General features: G+C 44.7%; 1 protein-coding gene across 1 annotated transcript in view; it reads right to left on the bottom strand.

Moving 5' to 3' along the window:
• DAB2IP (DAB2 interacting protein) overlaps window positions 1–18,272 on the bottom strand; it is a 224,283-nt gene extending 206,011 nt beyond the window's left edge. The window contains exon 1 of the mRNA XM_077835916.1: window positions 18,205–18,272. Coding sequence (XP_077692042.1) covers window positions 18,205–18,258 — 54 coding nt within the window. The 5' untranslated portion in view covers window positions 18,259–18,272. The remainder of the gene's footprint in view (window positions 1–18,204) is intronic.
• Window positions 18,273–22,506: the final 4,234 nt, after the last annotated feature.

Below are 22,506 nucleotides of genomic sequence, written 5' to 3'. Positions count from 1 at the left end.
TACATCACTTTAGAGATATTTGGGAAATAAAGACGTGATTAGTGTCTGAACTAATTTCCTTCATGTTGTGAAGAATGTCACAGGTAAGATATGACCCATTGTAATTATGGAGCAAGATACAGACAGGCTGACTGCTGGCAGAGCTCCAGGGCCCACACGAGTGCATCACCAAAGGCATTACGGCTCGTATCATCATTTTGTCAAATTATCCTTGATGTCTCAGCCACCATTATCTGTGCTCTCTAGAAAAAAGGGAGAGGAGGAGAAATACAGCTCGCATCTTCAGAGGGCAGAGCTGGGGAACGACACAGTATAAAGGGGAAAGTGAATCCTGTTCCCATGGCAACTGGAGTTCGAAATAGTATGCAGAAATCAATGTCACTTTAATGCATACACACACACGAAGGCGCAATAAAAAGTTACTCGACTGGGAGTGCTAAAGGAACTGAGTGAAAAGGATCTGTTTGGCCTTTCCTTGGTGTTCAGGAGACACTGGGCCCAATTCCCATGTAAATCTGAAGTAACACCATTGAAGTCATTAGAGTTACACTAGTGCAAAACCTGGGTAAGTGATCAGAACTGGGCCCACTGCCTCATATAAATGTGCTGGGTTTGGCTCAGCAGTGTCACCACTTGGAGATAAGGTCTCCCCACATCTCCCAAGCTAAGGAGCACCAGTTCCATTGGGATCTGGAGGGAAGACGACCAGAAAAAGACCACTCAGGTGCTGGTGATGCTTTAACTTTGCAGCCCTAGACATGGGGAAAGTGCTGCAGGGCCTGACGTGATCATGAATGCTTAGGAAGTGGGTCAAGTTTTATGACACTTCCAGCATCACAGTGGCCTAGAGCTAGGACCCTGGATCAGTACTGACTCAAGGTATGTCTTCACTGCAGTCAGGAGGTGTGATTGCAGCACGCGTAGACACATCTGAGCTAGCTTTGCTCGGGCTAGCTCTCTCAAAATATCAGTGCAGCTGCATGGGTGGTAGCATGGGATACTTGGTATGTATTCGGAGAGGCAGCCAATTCCATCAGGGCTTCCCTGTTATTTTTAGCAAGCTAGCTAGATCAAAGCTAACTCAGGCATGCCTATGCCTGCTGCAATCACAGCGTAGACATGCCCTTCAAGGGAAGAGCTCCCCTTTCACTATCGTTTGCTGCAGAGCCCGGACTTTCCTGAGAGCGGACAGACCCAGCATTAGCCACCTTACCCAATGAAAGTCAAAGAGATCACAGCCTATGACATGATGCAATTGCTGCTGTTAGAAAGACAAGTGTTCAGTCTTAGTACGGCAGGAACAGGTTTAGAATTTAGGTACAGACAACAGGCATCATCTTTAGATTCAGCATGAAAAGTACAGCCAAGCGGTGTCCTCAGCCAGAACTACCAGTGACTGCTGTAGCAAAGGCGGCAGTTCAGTACGCCCCAACTAATAGGAACGTGAGGGAAAAATAAACTCTTTCCTAATGGGAAAAGTTCAGAGACTGAGGGCTTCGCAAGTTACCGAATCCATCCAACAGGACTTCAAAAAGGTCTTCAGAAAACATGTCACTGCTATAAAGTGTTGCCGAGGAAGCGGATGACCTTACTGTGCCGCTGATGTTTTCTGAATAATTCTTTAAACTTTATTTCTTGATTATTGGTAAAGGGACAATATCCAGTTGATATTCTAGGATATTCAAACGCTTTCAGTTTGAAGAAATCGACATTCATGCTATTTGTTTACTTTTTGCACTTCATTTACCTTATAGAAATGAAACTAGCCTGGGCAGTTTCACTTTCTGGTTCTCATGCATTACTTAAAGTGGTTGCTTTTGGGTTTCCAGGACTGCAGGGGAAAGTGTAAAATCCCATCAACATAGAAAGAAAGGTTTCATTTTTCTTTCTTTCAAGTTTGAATGGAAAGAGAGAGAGAGAGAAAGGAAGAGCAAGAGAGAACAAAACCACTTAAATTATAGTTTGGAAATGAAACCACACGTTTAAAAAAACCCGGATATGAATCAAATTATTGTTAGGACATTTAAAAACATGTCAATGAATCGGTATTTGGGGGAGGGGGTTGGTATGGTTTGGAGGGGAATTAAACATCCCCTGCAGCTTTGGAAGTCAAAAAGAATATCAGACCGGATACAAATGAAGCGCATAATAAACAGAGAACCATCACAAAAATAAAAAAAAAAATCCTATTCTCTGGGAGAGTTTTTCCCGTTTTAATTAATTTTCAAATCACTGTGTAAATTAGTTCTCCTGGTTAAAACAGGCATCTGCAAGCCTTGATATCGAGTCCCAGCTCTTCCACAGACAGTTTGCATGACTGTGGGGAAAGTCTCTGTGCCTCAGTTTCCCCATCTGTAAAATCCATATAACTTTGTTTAACAATCTCATCAGGGTGGTAAGGCTGAATTCATTCGTCTTGCAAAACACTTTGAGAGCCTTGGATGAAAGGTGCCACAGAAGTGCCAAATAATATTATTGTGGATTATGATTCAATATACACTGATCAAAAGAGTGAAATGTGAACTAACACTTCCTATTAGCCCTACTGATACCCTAACTTTGAAATACTCTCCCCATGGACTCTTTCCATTGAAAGGTAATTTATCAGCAACAGCTGGTATTTCTGGCATGGCTGTAACCGTTTTGACAAGGGGGTGGGGGAGGGGAGGTGTTTGAAGGCGGATGGACAAATGTCATCGGAGCAGCACAAGATCCTCTCCCCGGCATCTGCCCATAGCCGATGACTTTCCAGGAGAGAGCAGAGTGCAGGCTACTGAGTTCTTCTACTGAGTTCTTCTGGATGGATTCCAGCCTTTGATCTCCCTGCAGGAGACAAAACAAACATTCAACCCCAAAGGTGATGCCCACACAAAGGTCAGTTGCCCCAGGCTTTTGTGTGGGCATCACCTTTGTGGTCGAGGCTTTTTGGCTCAGGCTGCGGGGCTAAAATAGCAATGAAGACATTTGGGCTCAGACTAGAGTCAGGGATCTGAGACCCTCTCTCCTTGCAGGGTTTCAGAGCCTAGGCTGTAGCCTGAACCTGAAACATCCACACTGAAGTTTTATAGCCCCACTGGCCTGGATCAGCCACGTCCATTCATCGATCTTTTGCTGCCGTTCCAAAAGCTCAAACTTCTGCAGATGGGGGCTGCTGCCCAGCCACAGTCTCGCAGTCCACACACCTCCGATTTGCCCTGAACAATCCATCTCAGCAGGACTGGGGGTGTAATAGACGGATCAATGTCGTACCTTAAATCATGGAACAACAGAAAACAAGCACAAGACAGGGCACTGGTTGGTGTCTGCTACAGACCACCAAATCACACTAGGGAACAGGACGATGAGCTTCTTCAATGAATATCTATAATGTGTAGGGGGGAAAAGCTGTGTAATCGGGTGGGGTGGGGGGGGGAAGGGGAGAGACTCAGTCTGCATGACACATGCTGCAGGTCTCATGCGGCCAGTATTAAAACATCCTTGGAATTTCTTAACATTATAGATGACAATTTCCGAACTCAAACAGTGATGCATTCAGCACAGAGGAATGCCATAGGAGACCTCGTCTTGACAGATAAAGAGGAATTGATCACAGAACTAACAATCAGTGGCAGCGGAGGTACAAGAGCACATGACTAGATGACATTTAGAGAGAAAAGGGGACGAGGGGGAGGTAACATCTTTTATCAGACCAACTTCTGCTGGGGAGAGTGGCAGACTTTCGAGACACACAGAGCTCTCTGGCAGGTCTGGGAAAGGAACTCCCAGAGTCCCAGCAAAATGCAAGGTGGAACAGATTGTTTAGCATAAGTAGTTAACATATATTGTAAGGGACCATTCAAGCTAGAAAGAAAAAGGAGTACTTGTGGCACCTTAGAGACTAACCAATTTATTTGAGCATCTAAGGTGCCACAAGTACTCCTTTTCTTTTTGCAGATACAGATGAACACAGCTGCTACTCTGAAACCATTCAAGGTAGAGTGGTCCGTTAACACCTCTGCAGTCACAGGACAAGAAGAGGGGGCTAGTGGGTTCCAGATTATTGTAATAAATCATAAACTCAGTGTCTGTTCAAACCATGATTGTTAGTAACCAGCAGAGTTATATATTTAAGCTCCCAGGCTTGTCTTTTGAAAGCGTTGTGCAGCTTTCCTTTGAGGATGCGGGCTCATAGGTTAGATAGAGAGTGATTGCTTTGATTCCATTTGTTATGGTCAAACAAAATACAGTAATATATACACGTGATGCTTTCAAGCCAAATCAGTTGTGAGAAAAAATTTAAACAGACAAATGTGACTGAAGCCCTGTGAATCCATCAACCGAACAGCAGAGAAAGCAGCAAACCAAGAGTCACACGTTGTCCTCCGCAATGAGTTTCAATCCCAACTGGTGGGTGGGAGCGGGCAGATTGGTGAGCATGACCTTTCTCCTTTTAGCCTCAGGGCTGAGGCTTCCAGAGCTGCAGATAAATAAGCCAGCCTACAGGTCTGTTAGCATGTGATATGGATCCCTATCCAGCAGGCACTGACCCGAGACTGTTAACTCATTTGATGTAAACCACCAAAGAGCCACTAGATGCTAACAGTGCTGAGCCACTTTCAATCCCCACAAGCCAGACTCCAGGGATGTCATCCCCAAATCAACATACATACATCTCCGGCCCCCCACAACAAGGGGTTACTAATGTTTTAAAAATATAGGCCCTGTTCTGTGAATTAAGCTGGCTCCATCAGTATGCCCTAGGGTCTTTTCCTTTCTGTGAAAGCTTCCTTTGGACAACTGCAAGCCCCGATGAGGAGACCTCCCTGGAACATAGTCAGTTCAAACAGGAGAAAAAAAAATCCACACTCTGCCATGCAACATCCTTCCAGTGAAACAGGTCATAACACAATGTCTTTTATCCTGTCATTGCTGTCTCCTGTTTGATGCACAGAATAAATCCACAGTGGATTCAGCAGCAGCCCGGTGCTGAAATCTGACAGTTCCACATACCCTGAACCGTGCTGGAGGCCAGTGCTCCCAGAGCTGCAAGAAACCAGAAGTTTACTTTCTAGAATTTTACAGGTACGTGGCAAGATTCAAATCAATCACCTGATGCATTTTTTAATAAGATTCTTTCCCTGTTACTTACACCACTGATTATAAAAAGTAAAATTACCTAGTTAGTTCTTCAGTTGGAGGCGGTTTTGCACTTCACTCAAAGGACGGTGTTTCTAGACTGGTCTGTTGCATTTTCTGATTCTCATGCCAGCATTAAATGAGGAAAATGTCTTAACTTCTATTTAATATCAATTTTTGTAAGTTTTGAAACAAAACCTAACTTTTGCCTTTGACCTGTATATTGTAAAAGCACACACACACACACACACACACACACCAGGTGGTGATCAGTAGCTGTGCAATATGCCTACAGATTTATATGAATGGAGTAGATTTCAAGAGATAAGGAGAAGAGTTCAGCGTTTATTAACAAGTCGGAAAGTTTGAAGACAACGGCCACCAGAAGAGAGGTGAAGGAAGCTGGGGCACGTCTGGTCTGGGAACAACAACTGGGAGGCCAGATTTTCCACTCATTCATTTTCACAGGCCAGTACGGAGTTTGAGAAGAATACTAAATCCTCTAGAAACTGTAGCTGGAATTCAGAGAAGCAAGATATAATTAGAAGCAGCTAAAACTAGTGGTTAGTCTGGGACTGGAAGTTAGACATTAGGAAATTAAATTCAGGAGACCTATTTCTGACTTTTCTGGATGACCGTGGCCAAATTCCTTAACTGCATGCGGCCTCAGTTTCCCCAACTGTAAATCATGGATGATGATACATATCCACTCTGTAGACAGCTTGCAGAACCTGTGATGAAAGATGCCATTTAAGTGCAATGCATAATATTGTTATAATCACCTAAGGAGGATTCAGACAGCAAGTTTAACACACCTAACTCTTGCAAAACAGTGTCACTTGGACTTTAAATGACCACAAATGGTCATCAGGATGACCACACTTTTGCTTCCCAACCCAAAGATGCCGCAAAAGCCACAGCCTCAGAGTGTCCCATTCCAGAAAACGGTGACTGAATCCACAGATAAATCCTCAAAGTAATTTACATATAATTTCTTGCCGCTGCTAACACTCGTTATCCAAATTCAGTTGCAGTTGACAGTTTAATGATAATAGCTTTCTGTTTATATATCATCTGTGATAATGTTCCTATTCTCCTTAAATTCTATCCCCAGTAAAAGGGGTGCTCTAATGTATGCAGCCACAGACCAAAATGATAGTAATTTTCCCTTCTAGTTGGAATGGTTTAGTAAACAATTACATTTCAATTAGAGATAGGGTGCTCATGCAGAGGGAAGCACCAGTTCATTCCAGTCAGCTCGCCTCACAATATCAGAAGGAAAATTCTCCAAAGAAAGTTGAGCTATTGAAGTATAATTTACCTGAGTGCATTTTGAAAAATTAATAGAAACTAAATGGCAAATAGTGTACATTATGCATTGGAAAAAACTTTAAAAAATTCTTTAATATCTAGTCAATAGCAGCCAGCTTGAATCAGGACCCGACATTTAAGATTATGTTGAAGGGAGGAGAAGGATAGGTGAGAGCTTCTTTCATCTCCCCAAGAGTTTCTATTTAGTGGAACGCTGCCATTAGCACTTAATGAAATATTTCATTTATCACGGGGTATTAAGCCAGCTAGGAGGAAGTAAAAATTTTAAACTACTCCTACCACAATGCATTTCAGATGCTGCTGCACGTCCAGCTCATCTGGACCCAATCAGCATAAAGAGACAGGTTAAAGATGTGAACAGGTCAAAAAGCAAAGAATCCTGGGGAGGTTTATTTGTGACTGCAATTACTTCATTGCAAAGGGATCTGAGTGGCACAGAAAGTTTGAACTGCTGGAGCCTCTTTTTGAATGAAATTCAAAATGGGAAGAGCAAGATGTCCTCTTAGGGCAGAGCACCTCAAACTGGGCTCTCCAAACAGCTCCTACGGGGATTCAGGAAAACTTAACAGGGGGATCTTTAGAGTAACTGGAGTTCCCGTTCAGTCAACCCCAAATTTAAAAGTCATTAATTGAATGTTATTTATTTGTATTATGGTAGCAGGTAGGAGCTCCAGTCACAGACCAGGACCCTGCTGTGTTAGGCACTGTACAGACACAGAACAAAAGACTGTCCCTGCCCACAAAAGTTTGCAATCTAAGTATAGGACAAAACAACAACAGATGGATACAAGCAGGCGGAGAGCACAAGGAAACAATGAGACAGTACTGGTCAGCACACAGTCATTAGCACAAGCTGCACTTACACCAGTGAGCTCTGCTAAGAGATCCCTGTCCATTTCCAACCTCTTCACGCCCTGAGGATGTTCCACCAAGCTCCTGGCCTGCAGACTAAATATTTTGTTTCTACAACCAATGAGGCTTCATTTGGGTTTGTGATTTAGGAGCAGCTCTTTGCCTCGAAGATGCTGCCTGATATTTTTCCTTTCAGCAGAGTCTACAAGAACTGACTCCAAGTCAGACTTCTCATATCAGAGAATCACATTCAGGTACAGTTCTGAATGGGGGAACAGCACGGTGAACGTTGAGGGAAACCTAAATCCAACAGCAGGGTTTTGAGGTGTGGGGGAGTGTAGAGGAGGGCACAGGGTGAGAGAGTGTCTATAGAGATGCAGGATATTCAGCCTAGAGGAGAGAGGACCCTTCATCCAGCCCCATCAGGGAAGCAGAGTATGTACTTTAATGGAGTTGCTTTCAAACCCCTTTTGAAAGCTTCCCAGATTACATATCTGACCTATTAATTTACCCTGTCAGAAAGTGAGCCTCAGCACAAAGTCACTGAGCAGTGAGAAATCATTCCAATTCCTTGGCCCACTCTCTCACTGCCGCAGAAACTATTCAGGTTTCAGAGTAACAGCCGTGTTAGTCTGTATTCGCAAAAAGAAAAGGAGTACTTGTGGCACCTTAGAGACTAACCAATTTATTTGAGCATGAGCTTTCGTGAGCTACAGCTCACTTCATCAGATGCATACCGTGGAAACTATTCAGCAGGTCAGACCTTCTCCCCACCAGGGCAGCTGCCCGTCCAGGAACACGCAGGCAGGCAGAGAGAGAATTTAATAAAACCAAGCTCTAATAAAAGTGACCAATAGATGGCAGTATCCTAATGAGATGGGATTGATGTAATTACACTCTGACTTATTCTGCCCTGACTCACAATGTCCCTGCAGAAGCAGAGTATCTCATTTCTAGTAGAGTTCCTCGGGTTCCAGGTCCTTTGCTTGGCTGGTTTGTTAAACAACACCACAGGTTTCAGTGTCAAACCCTCCACCCGCTAAGCTTCTGGATTCTATGCAGGAAAATTTGACTTTGGCCAAGGCCTCTCTCTAGCCACAGAACAGGTACATTGAAGGCAACCGCAGGCTTCACTCACCTCCTGCCTGATAACTCATCTAAGCACTGACTCCAAAAACCCAATCTAGGGAGGAAGGAGGAGTCTAGTCTGTCTCTCTTCAGCCCTCGGCTAGTTTGCTGGGGCTGCCAAAAGCAGCAGCAGTTCCTGCCAACTGTGGCAAGAGGCTCTGTAATATCAACCCCTGCCCACTACCAACCTGCCATCAGATGGGAACAACTCTTGGTCACTACAAAGCTGGGATGGATTTGAAATGATGACTAAATAATGACCAATCCCTTCAGCCCCTATTATTTTGTTTTGTCAACTGGCTGATAAAGGAGCACCTGCACATGAGCACAACAGACCTGTCCTTAGACGGTTTTTTCATGGTGGACATGCTGGTTACAATTCCTCCTCCTAGGAGTCTGTTGTCACCACGCACACACTAAACAGAGAAGGGTTCATCAACACCATTCAACTTTGTGGTTTTCTTCAGCTAATTGGGGGAGCGATCAGAGTCTGTAACCTCCATGGGTACCTGAGCATGTCAGATAATGCAAAAAACTCCCACTGACTTCAGCAGGGCCTGGATTCACCCTTTGTATGCTGAGATAATGCAATCACATCTCATGCTTCTGGGCATTAGCTATCACTGCAGTGGACAAGAAGGAATCCCCAAACTCCACATACGGCACTGCGTAATTGGCTGGGTAATGTACATGATGGTTGGTTGGTTTTTAAAATCAGATGCTGGCCAGAGATAGGATGCGGGACTTGGTTCAAGAGTATACCCAGTGTACCAAATTCTGTGATCTTATTTCTGTAACCACATGCCACTTTCAATCATTAGGACACTGCAGACTGCATTTCTCACTGGCTTCACTGGAGTATTCAGGGGACTCTTGGCCATTAAGAGCCATCCAAGCTCCAGTCTCCAAGGAATCAGATGCAAGCAGTAAGACTATTTTTAACATACTAGATGTACTTTGGGAACTCAACAGTCCTGGGGGAGAGGTTTGTACTCATCTCTACAGCCTACATTGCACAAATCTGCCCTGACAGATTTGGAATTGCATTAGTTCTGAGGGACACACCAATGTGCAGCAAATGAGCCTTAGATAAGGCAAAGCTTTTCAGATCATGGTTCGTAAGACGACATCAGATTGCCCTCTGCTCCCATAGCACACAGTGTTGGGGAGATGAGTAACAAAGAAGGAAATTAAGAATTTTGCAGCATATGGATCGTCCTGGGTGAGAGGGTTTTTCACATTTGAGATGCTCTATTAAGATCATATTGACATTATAAGGTGGAAAGAAAAATGTCACTGTGCAGTACAGGATTTTGCTATGATTTTGGGTGCAGTTAACTCTGTGGATGCTGCAGACATGTATGCACAGACTCAGACAAGCATAAAGACCAGGGATGGAAGAGATCCATTAGGTCAACTAGTTTTTTTCTCTCTGAGACAGTTGGGAAAACGGACACATGGAGGAGACATTACAGGCTTGATTTTCAAAAGGTCCCCAACATCAATAGGCGCTGTGGGTGCTCAGAACTTCCAAGACTCGAACCAGCTTCCCCCAGCCTTTCATTCATCACACATTGCACGAGCCACAACAGAGCCTCCACCACTTCCAATCTCAGGCAGGTTGGCAGATCTTTACATTGAGAGGGGGCATTTCCACGCTGCATCGCTTCGCATTGCAAATGAACACAAGCAACAGAAAATGAAACAGAGCCCAAGCCTCTGAATTTAATGGCTCCTGAGCCCATTGGGCCCTTGGAGACTCCAGAGCACAATGATGGAGATGTCAGGGAAGAACAATCGGCTGTAAAATATGAAAAGCTTACAACATCAAAACCTACAGCAGCAGACTCAAAAGTAATAATCCCATTACCACTAAACTAAAGCACTAATTACTATTCCCAGTGGCAGGAGTGGACTGACTGCTAATGCTCCTCTTCTGGTTAATGAAGGAAGATGAGGAAGAATATATTTCTCCTCTCTCGTATCTTCTAAAATCTGGGAAGTCAGAAAAACTATGCATGTAATGAAGCCATTCATATTAGTGGAAGTCACATTCCAAGGGCTGAGAAGAAACAGAAGTTAGATGATAGTGTACTGTGTAATGCAGAAGACAAATGCCAAACCTCTCGCTAGCAAGGGTGTATTTACCGACTACGCTTTTTAAAATTTCATATGGACTTTGGAGCACACGTTGGTTTTGGTAGCAAGCCACCACATCTCATACAGGCAATCGCATCGGCTAAAGACTGCAATCACTCCTCTGGAAACATACAGTAGATGCACTCCATTTGAACAAGAAAGAGGAGAAATAGAGCTTTACTTCTACCAACCATGAATAAGTGAAAAGATTTCTCCTACATCATCATCATCATCAAGGCAAAACCCAGAGGGACTTAGCATCTTTGCAGATCAAACACCACCAAGACTGATCTCTAGCTAGGGCCTTAAGATGGTCTAGCTGGATGTTCAGTCTATGAGTCTATGGCCATCCTTGGTCACATCATCACACCACTGATGCTTTTGGCACCCACATGATCATCAATCATGTAGAAGCATCCCTTGATAAATATGTCCACCCTAATAATGTCCGTTCCAAAAAAAGCTGCTGAAATCAGACCAATGCTGACAGAGGAGGTTGCTGGGTTTGGCTACAAATATCCTAATGGATTCAGATTCTCTCCCTCAGCTTCCTTAATGCAGAGCAGGGACAAGCGCACAAAACTCATCAATGCCATTTTAAAAACTCTAGAATAAAAAATGAAGAAGAAAGAAGTAACCTGGTTATCTGGCTGGTCTTCCCATTTCTTGGGAACACTATTTCCTTCTTCTGCAGGACATGTCCCGAGTTTACAGAGATGGTTCAGCAAGTTGATTAATAAGCCTTACTTTTTGCCAGTGCAGCCTGCATCCAGCAAGAAGGTGGATGATTAGAGGAATGGATTTGCAGGTCTTTGAGAAGAAATTAGTTCTCCTCGTGGCACAGAAGCAAGATAGACATCACTTATGCCAAAAGTTACTGCAGAGAGAACCAGATCTAGAGAGAGTGAGTGTTTTCACACATGGCAATCTCTCTGTACACAGACACTGATAGAGTATGGAACACACCATCCCAGTGCCTTTAACAATATAATTTTCACAGATGCTAACAATTGCTCATGCCTCCTAGCAAATGCTAACAAACATCCCACACCCTGTTGTTTAGTATTTCACACTCCTCATTATTTGCCGTTAATTAATTATGTAGAACACAGTACTTTACAGAATACACAAAAAGACAAGGTCCAGGTTTCCAAGAGCTCCCCCCCAGCGATAACCAGGCAAGCAGTATAGTGCAGGGATACAGTGGGCAAGGGAAACAACGTAGGTGGCTTTGCAAGTACTAGGTTTTAAAGAAGAATTTGAAAGAAGGAAGGGATAAAATAAATGGCCTAAGGAGATGAAGACAAAGGGAGCAATTAGCAGAGAGGATGCCGAGGAGCGTAAGGAGAGAAGTGGGATGTAGGAAAAGATGAAAGAAGAGATGTAGACAGGGGCGGAGTCATGCAGAGCCTTGAAGGGGAGGATGATGAGCCTGAGCGTAAGGACATGCAGACGGAAGCAGAATTTCTGCACAGGAGTTCTGCTCCCAGTGGGCTCATTCCCCCTTCACCTGAGCTCATCCTCCTGGGTGTGACAATAAGTGATCTTTACTGTGCCCAACGGGTGCTACAAATCAAAGATTAGGGCTTCAGCTGGGGTAGAGGCAGTAGGAGCAGCAACAAGAGGTTCTGTTTGCTTCCAATAATACAAGTAATAAAAGAGCAAAAGAGAAACACAATCTATGGAATCGGCAGAATCTTTGAGTTTCCCCAAGACTTTCCTATGAGGCCTCTGCAGTGCTGTAGGGATTTGTGGCAAAACCATTTTGCACAACACCCAAAGTCTAAACATTTATTTAGAAGTCCAGCATCAGGACAGACAAAATTAGGCTCTACTCCTAATAAGAGATCAGATCAGCAAATTGAGAACTCCCCCCCCCCAAGAAAAAGAGCGTTTAGATGCGGCAGCCTGGTGGTTACTGATTTTGCTTCAGATTTTAACAACATTAACATAAATTAGCTGGTGTCTAAGGTTATGTTTACGCTACAAACCAGGAAGTGTAGTAAGTGTAGACATACCCAAGTTAGCTTTGATCTACTAGCCCCACCCTCCCAGGACCCGGGTACAGACTTGTGTGGCCAACGCCCGTGCTTCTACGGCTTCACTGCTATTATTCTTCAAGCTAGCTTTGATCTAGTTAGATCAAAGTATGTCTACAGGTGTTGTAATCATACCTCCCGGGTACAGTGTAGACATATCCTGAGATTCCTCTAGCTCTGTTTACTTGTTCCAATGTATCCATGATGTAGAAAGGATTGACTGGTTTAGATTTAGGACCTGTCTTTGCGGGATCTCCTCCAGAGAGGAGGCAGTTTTACACTCTGGATTCAGGGCTATGTACAGATCAGTTACTAAGGCAGTACGACTCTAAAGAGATTAGAATCAATTAGTTTAAATTTGGTATTCGAAGTCTGGAACGTTCTCTCATTTTTTTGTTGTTTTCAGGCTTTCTTGGCCATTTAGAAGGAAGATACTTTGTAAATGGAATTTTTTTAATGAGTTTGATAAACTTGAGGAATTTGCAGCAGCTGAATTTGGTTACAGACAGATGAAATATAAATGACTTAATGGTGCCACTGGCATTAACATGCATTGCTTTGGATATTTTATACTGCCGTGTGTGAATACACAACTAAATAATATACGTCACTGTGTCTTATGCAGTTTGCGGATATGCACAACATTGCACACATGCATGAATAGGATTGTCCCCTTACCGAATGCCTTTCATCTGACAGGAGGATCTTAAAGAGCTTTACAACTGTCTGCCCCATTGTTCTCATTTTACAGTCAGAGAACCTAACACAATGAGGTTAAGTGACTGGCCCAAAAAGTTACAGAGCAAGTCAGTGGCAATGCTAAGAAAGTGAACCCAGTTCTCCTGTCTCCTAATTGCTGCTCTTATCACCACTCCTTACTCCCGTGAGTAATTAGTTTATAAATAGCACAGTACAGATGAACATGGCCATGCATATTTATGTACTAACATAAATGACAACTCTAGAGTATGCAGACCCAAAAAGGTCCACATGCGCTCACACAACTACGATTTACATGTGCAAAATGGGCTCCATAGACAAACAGCTTCCAGTGCAGCACAGAATCATAGAAATGTAGGACTGGAAGGGACCTCGAGAAGTCCAGTCACCTGCACTGAGGCAGGACCAAGTAAACCTAGATCACCCTGACAGGGGTTTTTTCTAACCTGTTCTTCAAAGCCTCCAATGATGGAGATTCCATAACCTCCTTTGGAAGCCTATTCCAGAGCTGAACTAGCCTTAGAGTTAGAAAGCTTTTGCTAATATCGAACCTAAATCTCCACTGTTGCAGATTAAGCCAATTACTTCTTGTCCTCCCTTCACTGCACATGGAGAATAATTGAGGACGTCCTCTTTACAACAGCCTTTAACAAGCATGGAGAGCATCACCAGGTTCCCCTAAGACTAAACTTCCCAATTTTTTTAAACCTTTCCTCAGACCTCAGGTTTTCTAAACCTTTGATAAAATTTGTTCCTCTCCTCTGGGCTCTCCAGTTTATCCACATCTTTCCTAACATGTGGTGCCAGAATTGGACACAGTGCTCCAGCAGAGGCCCAACCTGTGCCACGTAGAGCGGGACAATTATCTCCCGCATCTTACGTGACGACACACCTGTTAATACACCCCAGCAAAATATTGACCATTTTCACAATCGTGTCACATTGTTGACTCATTCAATTTGTGATCCACTACAACCCCCAGATCCTTTCCAGCAGTATGACCACATGGCCAGTTAGACCCCATTTTGTAATTGTGCATTTGATTTTTGCCTTCCTAAGTGAAGTACTTTGTACTTGTCTTTATTGAATTTCATCTTAAGTTCAGACCAATTCTCTAATTCGTCAAGGTAATTTTGTCCTTGTGGTAAATTTGTCAAGTTCTAATTTTGTCCTCCAAAGTGCTTGTAACTCCTCCCAGCTTAGCATCATCTAAATTTTTTAGAAGCATACTCTCCACTCCATTGTATTGAATAGTACTGGACCCAGGATTGACACCTGTGGGATCCACCAGTTGTGCCCTCCCAGTTTGACAGTAAATCATTGGTAACTATTCTGAGTAATATCTTTCACCCAATTGTGCACCCATCTTATAGTAGTTTCACCTAGACCACATTTCCCTAGTTTGCTTATGAGAATGTCATGTGGGACTGTGTCAAAAGCTTTACTAAAAATCAAGGTATTTCACATCTATGGCTTCCCCCCATTCACTAGGCCAGGAACCTGTCAAACGAAATTAGGGTGGGTTGGCATGATTTGTTCTTGACAAATCCATGCTGGCTATTCTTTATAACCCTATTATCCTCTAGGTCGGGGTCGGCAACCTTTCAGCAGTGGTGGGCCGACTCTTCATTTATTCACTTAAATTTAAGGTTTCGCGTGCCAGTCATACATTTTAACATTTTTTAGAAGGCCTCTCTCTATAAGTCTATATATTATATAACTAAACTACTGTTGTATGTAAACAAGGTTTTCAAAATGTTTAAGAAGCTTCATTTAAAATTAAATTAAAATGCTGATCTTATGCCGCCAGCCCGCTCAGCCGGTTGCTGGCCTGGGGTTCCGTTCACCTTGGCCGGCAGTGGGCTGAGGGGGCCGGCGGCCAGGACCCCAGACAGGCAGTGGGCTGAGTGGCTCAGCCCACTGTCAGTCTGGGGTTCTGTTCCCCAGCTCCTGCCAGCCAAGGTCCCAGCTGCTGGCCCCGCTCAGCCTGTTGCCGGTCTGGAGTCCTGGCCCTGTCCACATAGAGTAGGTACCTACCTTCTCCCTGGTTCTAGCCATTCTCTTCCTCTCTGCACTGAGATGAGGGTGGGAGTGTGCTGAGAACAGGGCTGGGGGTGAAGGAGCAGGCTGGGGGTTGGGGTGCAGGGTCTGGCCAGGAGCTAGAATGAGGGAGGGGGCTCAGAGTTGGGCAGGAGGTTTGGGTGTGGAGCGCTTACCTGGGCAGCTCCCATTTGGTGCGAGGGGTGCAGGAGCTCCCATTTGGTGCAAGGGGTGGGAGTGGGGATGTGGGGGGTACAAGAGTCAGGACATGGGGTGTAGGGGGGCTGGGTACGTGTGGGGGGTGCAGGAGTCAGGGCAGAGGGCTGGGGTCGTGGGGGTGCTCCCAGACCCCGCCCTGAGCAGCTCACAGCAGGGGGCTGGAGGGGATATGCCCTGATTCCACCCCCTTCCCCAAGGTCCCCAGAACAGAGAGCACGCTGCAGCTCCGCTTTTACCTCTCCCCCTCCTAGCAAGGACTGTCAGCTGATCGGCCGCAGGGAGGGAGAGAAGGAGGGGCAGGAATCCAGCGGGGGGGGGGGGGGGGGAGGAGAAGAGGCCGGGGGAGAGGGAAGCTTGCCTGCCCTGCAAGGAGAGAACGGTGGGCGGAAAAGAGTGGGCCGGGCCAGGCCGGATTTTTAGTGGCACGTTGCTGTCTGCCCGGGTCTGGCAAACAGCAGCATGCCATTAAAAATTGGCTCGTGTGCCATAGGTTGCTGACCCCTGCTCTAGGTGCTTACAAACTGATTGTTTCATAGTTTGTTCCAGTATCTTCCCAGATATTGAAGTTAGGTTGATTGGTCTGTAATTCTCTGGGTCCTCTTTCTTCCCCTTTTTAAAGAGAGGTACTATGTTTATCATTCTCCAGTCCATGGGACCTCACTTGTCCTCCAGGAGTTCTCAAAGATAATTGCTATGAATCAGTGGGGATTTCTGAAAGTGAACTGGGTGTGCTCGCATTTTTGAGATTGTACCCATTGTACTTCCTTTGAAATTCTGGCCCTGCATATCTGGGCTTACCATGTCCCGCCCCTGCATACAATCTGAGTGCTCGCAGTGTCTAGTCCTGTATAGTATGTGTGACCACACAGAGAAAATGCAGAAACATACTGTGCAAGCCAGCTCCTAGAGTACATGCCTGTCTCATACATACAAACACGATGTGCAGCTTTATTCTCTGGGCACACCACACACCCCACTCTTGAAAATGTGCCCCTTTAAGTGCCTTGGCCAGTGCACAGATCTGGTGTATCAGTCTCTAGCTAGTTACACTTTAAGCTTACACCTTCTACAGAGAGAGCTGTGAAGAGATTTTCCTCGTAAATTATTGCTATTGAAGGTTACTCCAAAGACCTTGGTGCCCTCAATTGATTATGAATCCTGCATTCCCCAACATACACGCTCTGTTTCATTAACTACAGATGGGGCCAGGATGAGGATACTTTTAAAAAAATGGCTTCTCTTGGCTGGATCATTACAGCCTAGTTTTAAAATGGTTTATTTTGCTTCCATGGTTGTACCTCCCATTTGTCAACAGAGCTTGTTCCTGACCCATATAATTATTGGGCTTTCATATTATTCTTTCAGAAAGCTCAGCCTGTAGGCAGAACATAATGCAATCTGTTCAGAACACCTATGTATGGGATGCTATGGAGAAGAGCTGACTCAGTCAGGACAAGGAGGGGAGCAGTAACAAACACCTCTGTGCAAATTCTAACATAAGACAGAATGAAGATCTCAGACCTGATCTTCAAGGCAACACCAAGAGTCTGTGCTTCCACAGACGTCACTGGGAAACAACATACAAATCTAAAGAAAGACAGTCCCCGATTTAAATTAAATCTTAGAAGGTTACTGAGAAGGTCTTTACAGCTGTGTATTCTAATAATAGCTACTAGCATCTACACCTTTATGTAAAAATAAGCAATCGAAGCAAACATGGCCTTCTCATCTCTAAGCACAAACAGCGACAGATAAACTCTCCTCTTGGTCTGTCATAAATATAAAGGGAAGGGTAACCACCTTTCTGTATACAGTGCTATAAAGTCCCTCCTGGCCAGAGGCAAAGTCCTTTTACCTGTAAAGGGTTAAGAAGCTCAGGTAACCTGACTGGCACCTGACCCAAAATGACCAATGAGGGGACAAAATACTTTCAAATCTGGAGGGGGTGGAAAAAGGCTTTTGTGTGTCTGTGTGATATCTTTGCTGGGAACAGATCAAGGATGCAAGCCCTCCAACTCCCATAAAGTTAGTAAGTAATCTAGCTAGAAAATGCATTAGGTTTTCTTTGTTTTGGCTTGTGAAATTCGCTGTGCTGGAGGAAATGAGTATTCTTGTTTTTGGTCCTTTTGTAACTTAAGGTTTTGCCTAGAGGGATTCTCTATGTTTTGAATCTGACTGCCTGTAAAATTATCTTCTATTCTGATCTTACAGAGTTGTTCTCTTATCTTTTTTTGTTCTTCTAATAAAGTTCTGTTTTTTAAGAATCTGATTGGGTTTTTTGGATCTTAAAAATCCAAGGCTGGTCTGTGCTCATCTTGTTTATTCTCACACCCCCTTTCCTGGGGAGGCTTAAGAGCTTGGGGGGATATTTTGGGGAAATCGGCATTCCAAGTGGTCCTTTCCCTGTTTTTTGTCTAAATCACTTGGTGGTGGCAGCATACTGTTCAAGGACAAGACACAATTTGTGCCTTGGGAAAGTTTTTAACCTAAGCTGGTAAAAATAAGTTTAGGGGGCTTTTCATGCGGGTCCTGACATCTATACTCTAGAGTTCAGAGTGGGGAGGGAACCCTGACATGGTCAAACCCCAGAGAGGTAATGAAGGTGGCAAGAGACATTTACCGTGACACGGAATGGCGTCGTGGTGGTGGGCTCCATGCTGGGATTTTTCTCCATGACCCCGCTGGGCATGCTGCGCCGCTGCCCGGCCCTCTCTGGGGGGGACTCTGCAAAGGGCACAGAAAACAAAGGACAATTAAAACCACACACCCAACGCCAGAGCAGCAGCAGGACGGGGGCAGGCCACTGCAGGTGCAGCTTTCTTCTTTGAGATACACTTGCAAATGAGCTGACTTAACAAGCCCACTCTAACCACTCGCATTTCTCACAGTCACCAAGGTGCATGGTTAAACAGCAGGGCTTTTCTGCTTACAATGACTGGCATTTCCTATAGAACCTTCCATTTCAGGATCTCAAAGTGCCTTCTCTACGTTCGTTAAACTCCAGAACAGACCCGCGAGGGAGCCATCATTATTCCCATTCTGCAGATGCGTAAAAAGGAAATGCAGAGCAGCTAAATACAAACTGTACACAAATCAGCGATCCATGCACATGCTGCTTTGACACTCCTAAGGCAGAAAGCAAGCCTGCTCTTAGGGCTAAAGAACAGAACTGAAAATCAGTAAGTGGGGCGGGAGAGCAGGGAGTGAGGAGGCTAAATTCATGAGTATCTATAAAGCGCTTGGGGAATCTCAGAAGGAAGGCTACAGATTAGGACACAGAGTTAGTTTCAAAATGTGTTTTTTCAGCTAAATGCACAATCCATAATCCAAAAGCACAGTGGGATTCAGGGAAGTGGTCGTATTATCAGAGTGCCACACGGTGGGGCCAATTCCTTACACTGGTTCCACACCTTTTCACCCGGGCTCTTAGTTTTGAGCAATAATAATAGTCTGTCCTTCTCTTTAACCTGCAGATCTCGCAGTGCTCTGACAGCCTGACTAGTGGAGCCTTGCAAGATATCTATGAGAAAAAACACATCAGCTCCATCTTATAGATCAGGAAACTAGAATAAAGGGGACCTGCCTGAGATCACACAGGCATCCTGCAGTAAAGCAGCCGGAGCACAGAACCCGAACGTCCCAACTCCACGGTCTCAGATCATGAACAAAGTGGCCTCCCTCCCTTCTGCACATCTACTCAGACAAGTGTCCCACTGCTAGCAGGACAGAGCCTCCTCTTCAAACCTACACAGGGCTCCAACTGCCAGGAGACACCAGGGAGCTCCCAGGCTGCCCCTGGGCGAGGCGACAGTCACGCCTCCAATTGCAGCGATGACAGTGTCTAGTGCCTCTCAAATGAAGGTCCATTGGGTACTGAATAGCACAAGGGAGTGGATGCTAAACTAGAAGCTCAGACTTCTTATTTTATTAGGACCTAGGATCTCCAGGGCTTTGATTTATTCACATCCTTTGGGGGCTTGCAACGTATATTATCCCAATTGCTCCCTATTGTGTATCGTTAAAGAACCACTTAACGTCCTTCGTGTGACTCTGCTAATCAATGTCACTGGCCTGGAGAAACCCCCAGTGCTTCACCACTTTTGAAAGAGGAGAGGATCTCAATGAGCTTTTGTGGCATTTCCTAAGCACAGGATCCATGCAAAAACAAGTAGATTCCAGAATCTACAGAAAACCAGCTCTTCCCCCTTCCCCGTCCAACATAAGATAAACTAAAGAAACTAATCATAATGCTTAAACATTTGTGAATATTGTTCAAATACCATATTTCACAAGCAACAGGTCCGCTCACCAATATGATGACGTTGCTGAGACCATGGTTGGGAACAACAGGTAGCTTAAACTTGCTGCAAAGGCAAATTACTGGGGTATACTGTGTTATGGGGAGGGCTTTGCAAATTAGCATGCAAAGAAATTTAAAGCTGGGACAACCTATACTTTTGAATGTCTGAAAAAAGCGTGCCTCGTGTAACTAGTGTAACTTAGAGGTGCTTTGTTTGCCAATTCTCAGCTTTTACCACACCTGTGATCTGCAATTTGCTGCAATCAGGTCTTGGCAAAGGCTCAGCCTTGGCAAGGATTCTCTCCTTGCTTTTGCCATAGGCTGCCATCAGCTGGGATCCGTGAGAAATGACTAACGGCCGTAACTCCAGAGGGCGCTCACTGAGCCGCATATTAAACTACTGCAGGATTGTGAGAGTCTCCTCCTGAACTGGATAAAATGCCTGCTCAGTGACATCTTCATTGGTGGGGGTGCCCATATGGAGCTCCTGAGCTTTGGCCATGCAACCTGTGCCTTCAGCCAAATCCCAGGAGCAGCTAATTCGCTGCTCTCAGAATCTGTAGCCAAGACTTCCAATTAGCTAGCTGCCTTCTTTGAAGAATGTTGCCTCTTGCTTCTCAAGGAAGCAATCAAGTCTTTTGGTGTTATCCCCTTTTGCACGAAAGCTCTCACATGATTCCTTTGATCAGACTCCTTTTTTGGATTGTCATAAAGAAGCCACTTGATTATAGTGGTTTCCAAAGTGGGTTCAAGATGACATGGAAACAAACAGGCTGCTTTGCATTTTTAATGATCACAACTATGAACAGGCAGATTAACAATTCTTCTCATGTACATGGCTGGAGAACAAGAGTAGGACGACTAAATTAAAAAAGCGGCAAGAAATCCCTTGCCCTCTCCTCCCCCTCCAATGCAGAGCCAAACACTGCCAGAGCCTATAGCTCAAAGGGATAGCACCAGCTGCTCTATGTAAATGTCACAACACTTTTGACTTGCACCATGGTGGCTTTTCAGATCAAGTTGCACAATTGTCTGCCTTTTTCTTTATAGCCTCTGAATCTGCTTCATCTTCTAATCGCACAGGGCAGAATTCTGAGGAGTAAAGGAAGCAGATTAGAGGTGGGCCAAGAAGACTGTGTTTGGATCTGGGGTAGGTTGAAACAAGAACTCGGGAGTCAGGCTCGAAGTCCATTCAGGACTAGGGTTTGGAGCCAGATTTGTTTGCACTGAAGTCTCATGAGCTGTTCTCACAAGATCTTACCCCAAGATTTCAGTTGCATACAATCCAAAACCAGAACACAGACCACTTCCATCTTCTGATCTGAGCCCAGAATCAAAACATACAGATGGGTTAGGATCACATTATTCTCCAGCTCCAATTTCAAAAGGGGTTTGCAGCCAAGTTTCCAGTTTTGACGCATTCAGAGCTGTTTGTATCACAGCAAATGCACCCCCTGGATCTCTGTGAAGAGGCTAAATACAGCAATGGGAGGGAGGGGTTTTGTTGGAAGGAGATAATCGCCCCCAGACAGATTAGGATCCTTCTTACTGTCAGAAGATTATAGCAAAACCAATTGTATGTGGTGGAGAGGAACAACAAATTAAGGTTTGGATTTGCCCCTTTCCCCTCTCCCATCCTCAGTGCTAGCCCAAGAACTACTGATCAGGAAAGCCTTGCATGTTTCTGACTCACCCATACCACGGGTGTTTGGCAGGGCTATTACCTCTGCCCATAAATGAGCCACTGTCACCAGCACCTGTCCATATGAAGTGCATGGTTACATTTGCCTCCCTGCCTACAGCAAAGACAGGCAGGCTGTAGGAAGACAGAGTCAATCTTTGACTTTACCTCTCTCCTTCTTACTTCTACTGAAAGTTCCTTCTATTTTGTCTGCCCATCTGGAAACGGAACAGCCCTTAGGGATGGCCTGGGTTCTAGTGACTTGACTTGGGGGTGGGCGGGATGAAGCAGTTCTGTTATTCCTTTCTATAGGAGTGAAGTCTTAGCACACAAGACAAAGGAGGATTCCTAGGTCCTATTCTCAGCTCTGTCACAGACTCATGGGGTGACCCTAGACCTTTAAGTACTCTGTTGCTTAGGTTCTCAGTCTGTAAAATAGGTTTAATACTTGCCCATCTCAGAGCAGTGTTATGGGGTTTCATTAAAGTCTGTAAACTGTTTTAGGTCCTAAAATGAAAGATTCTGTGGAAGAGGAGTGTGTTATTACAGGCAGCTAACCAGAGTGGCATTTACAGAAGTACTTAGTATTATCAAATGCTACCCGCTCCTCACTAGCTGCTGAGTTTCTATGTAAATTGGATATCAGCCTTCAGCTCATAGAAATACTTGGATTATACCTTCATTTGACCATTTATTGGCTCTAGATCAGAGGTGATTTGGGGGCTTAGACACACAGTATCTCTGGACACCATTTGCTGTCCAAAAGTCTTCAGCAGGTTATTAACTTAAAGCCGCCAAATCTCTCCTTTATGACACGCATGACCTGAGAAATCACTGAAGTAACAGTCTACAAAGGAGGATTATACGTGCAGGCAAACTGGATCTGAACGACGACTCCTTAGGTGTAATTGATAAAGCCACATTATCACAGAGCAGAGATG

The sequence above is a fragment of the Eretmochelys imbricata genome, chromosome 16 (genome assembly GCF_965152235.1).
Source record: "Eretmochelys imbricata isolate rEreImb1 chromosome 16, rEreImb1.hap1, whole genome shotgun sequence".
NCBI lineage: Eukaryota > Metazoa > Chordata > Testudines > Cheloniidae > Eretmochelys > Eretmochelys imbricata.
The sequence above is the reverse complement of the archived record's forward strand: the minus strand, read 5'-3'. Positions and strand labels throughout refer to the sequence as shown.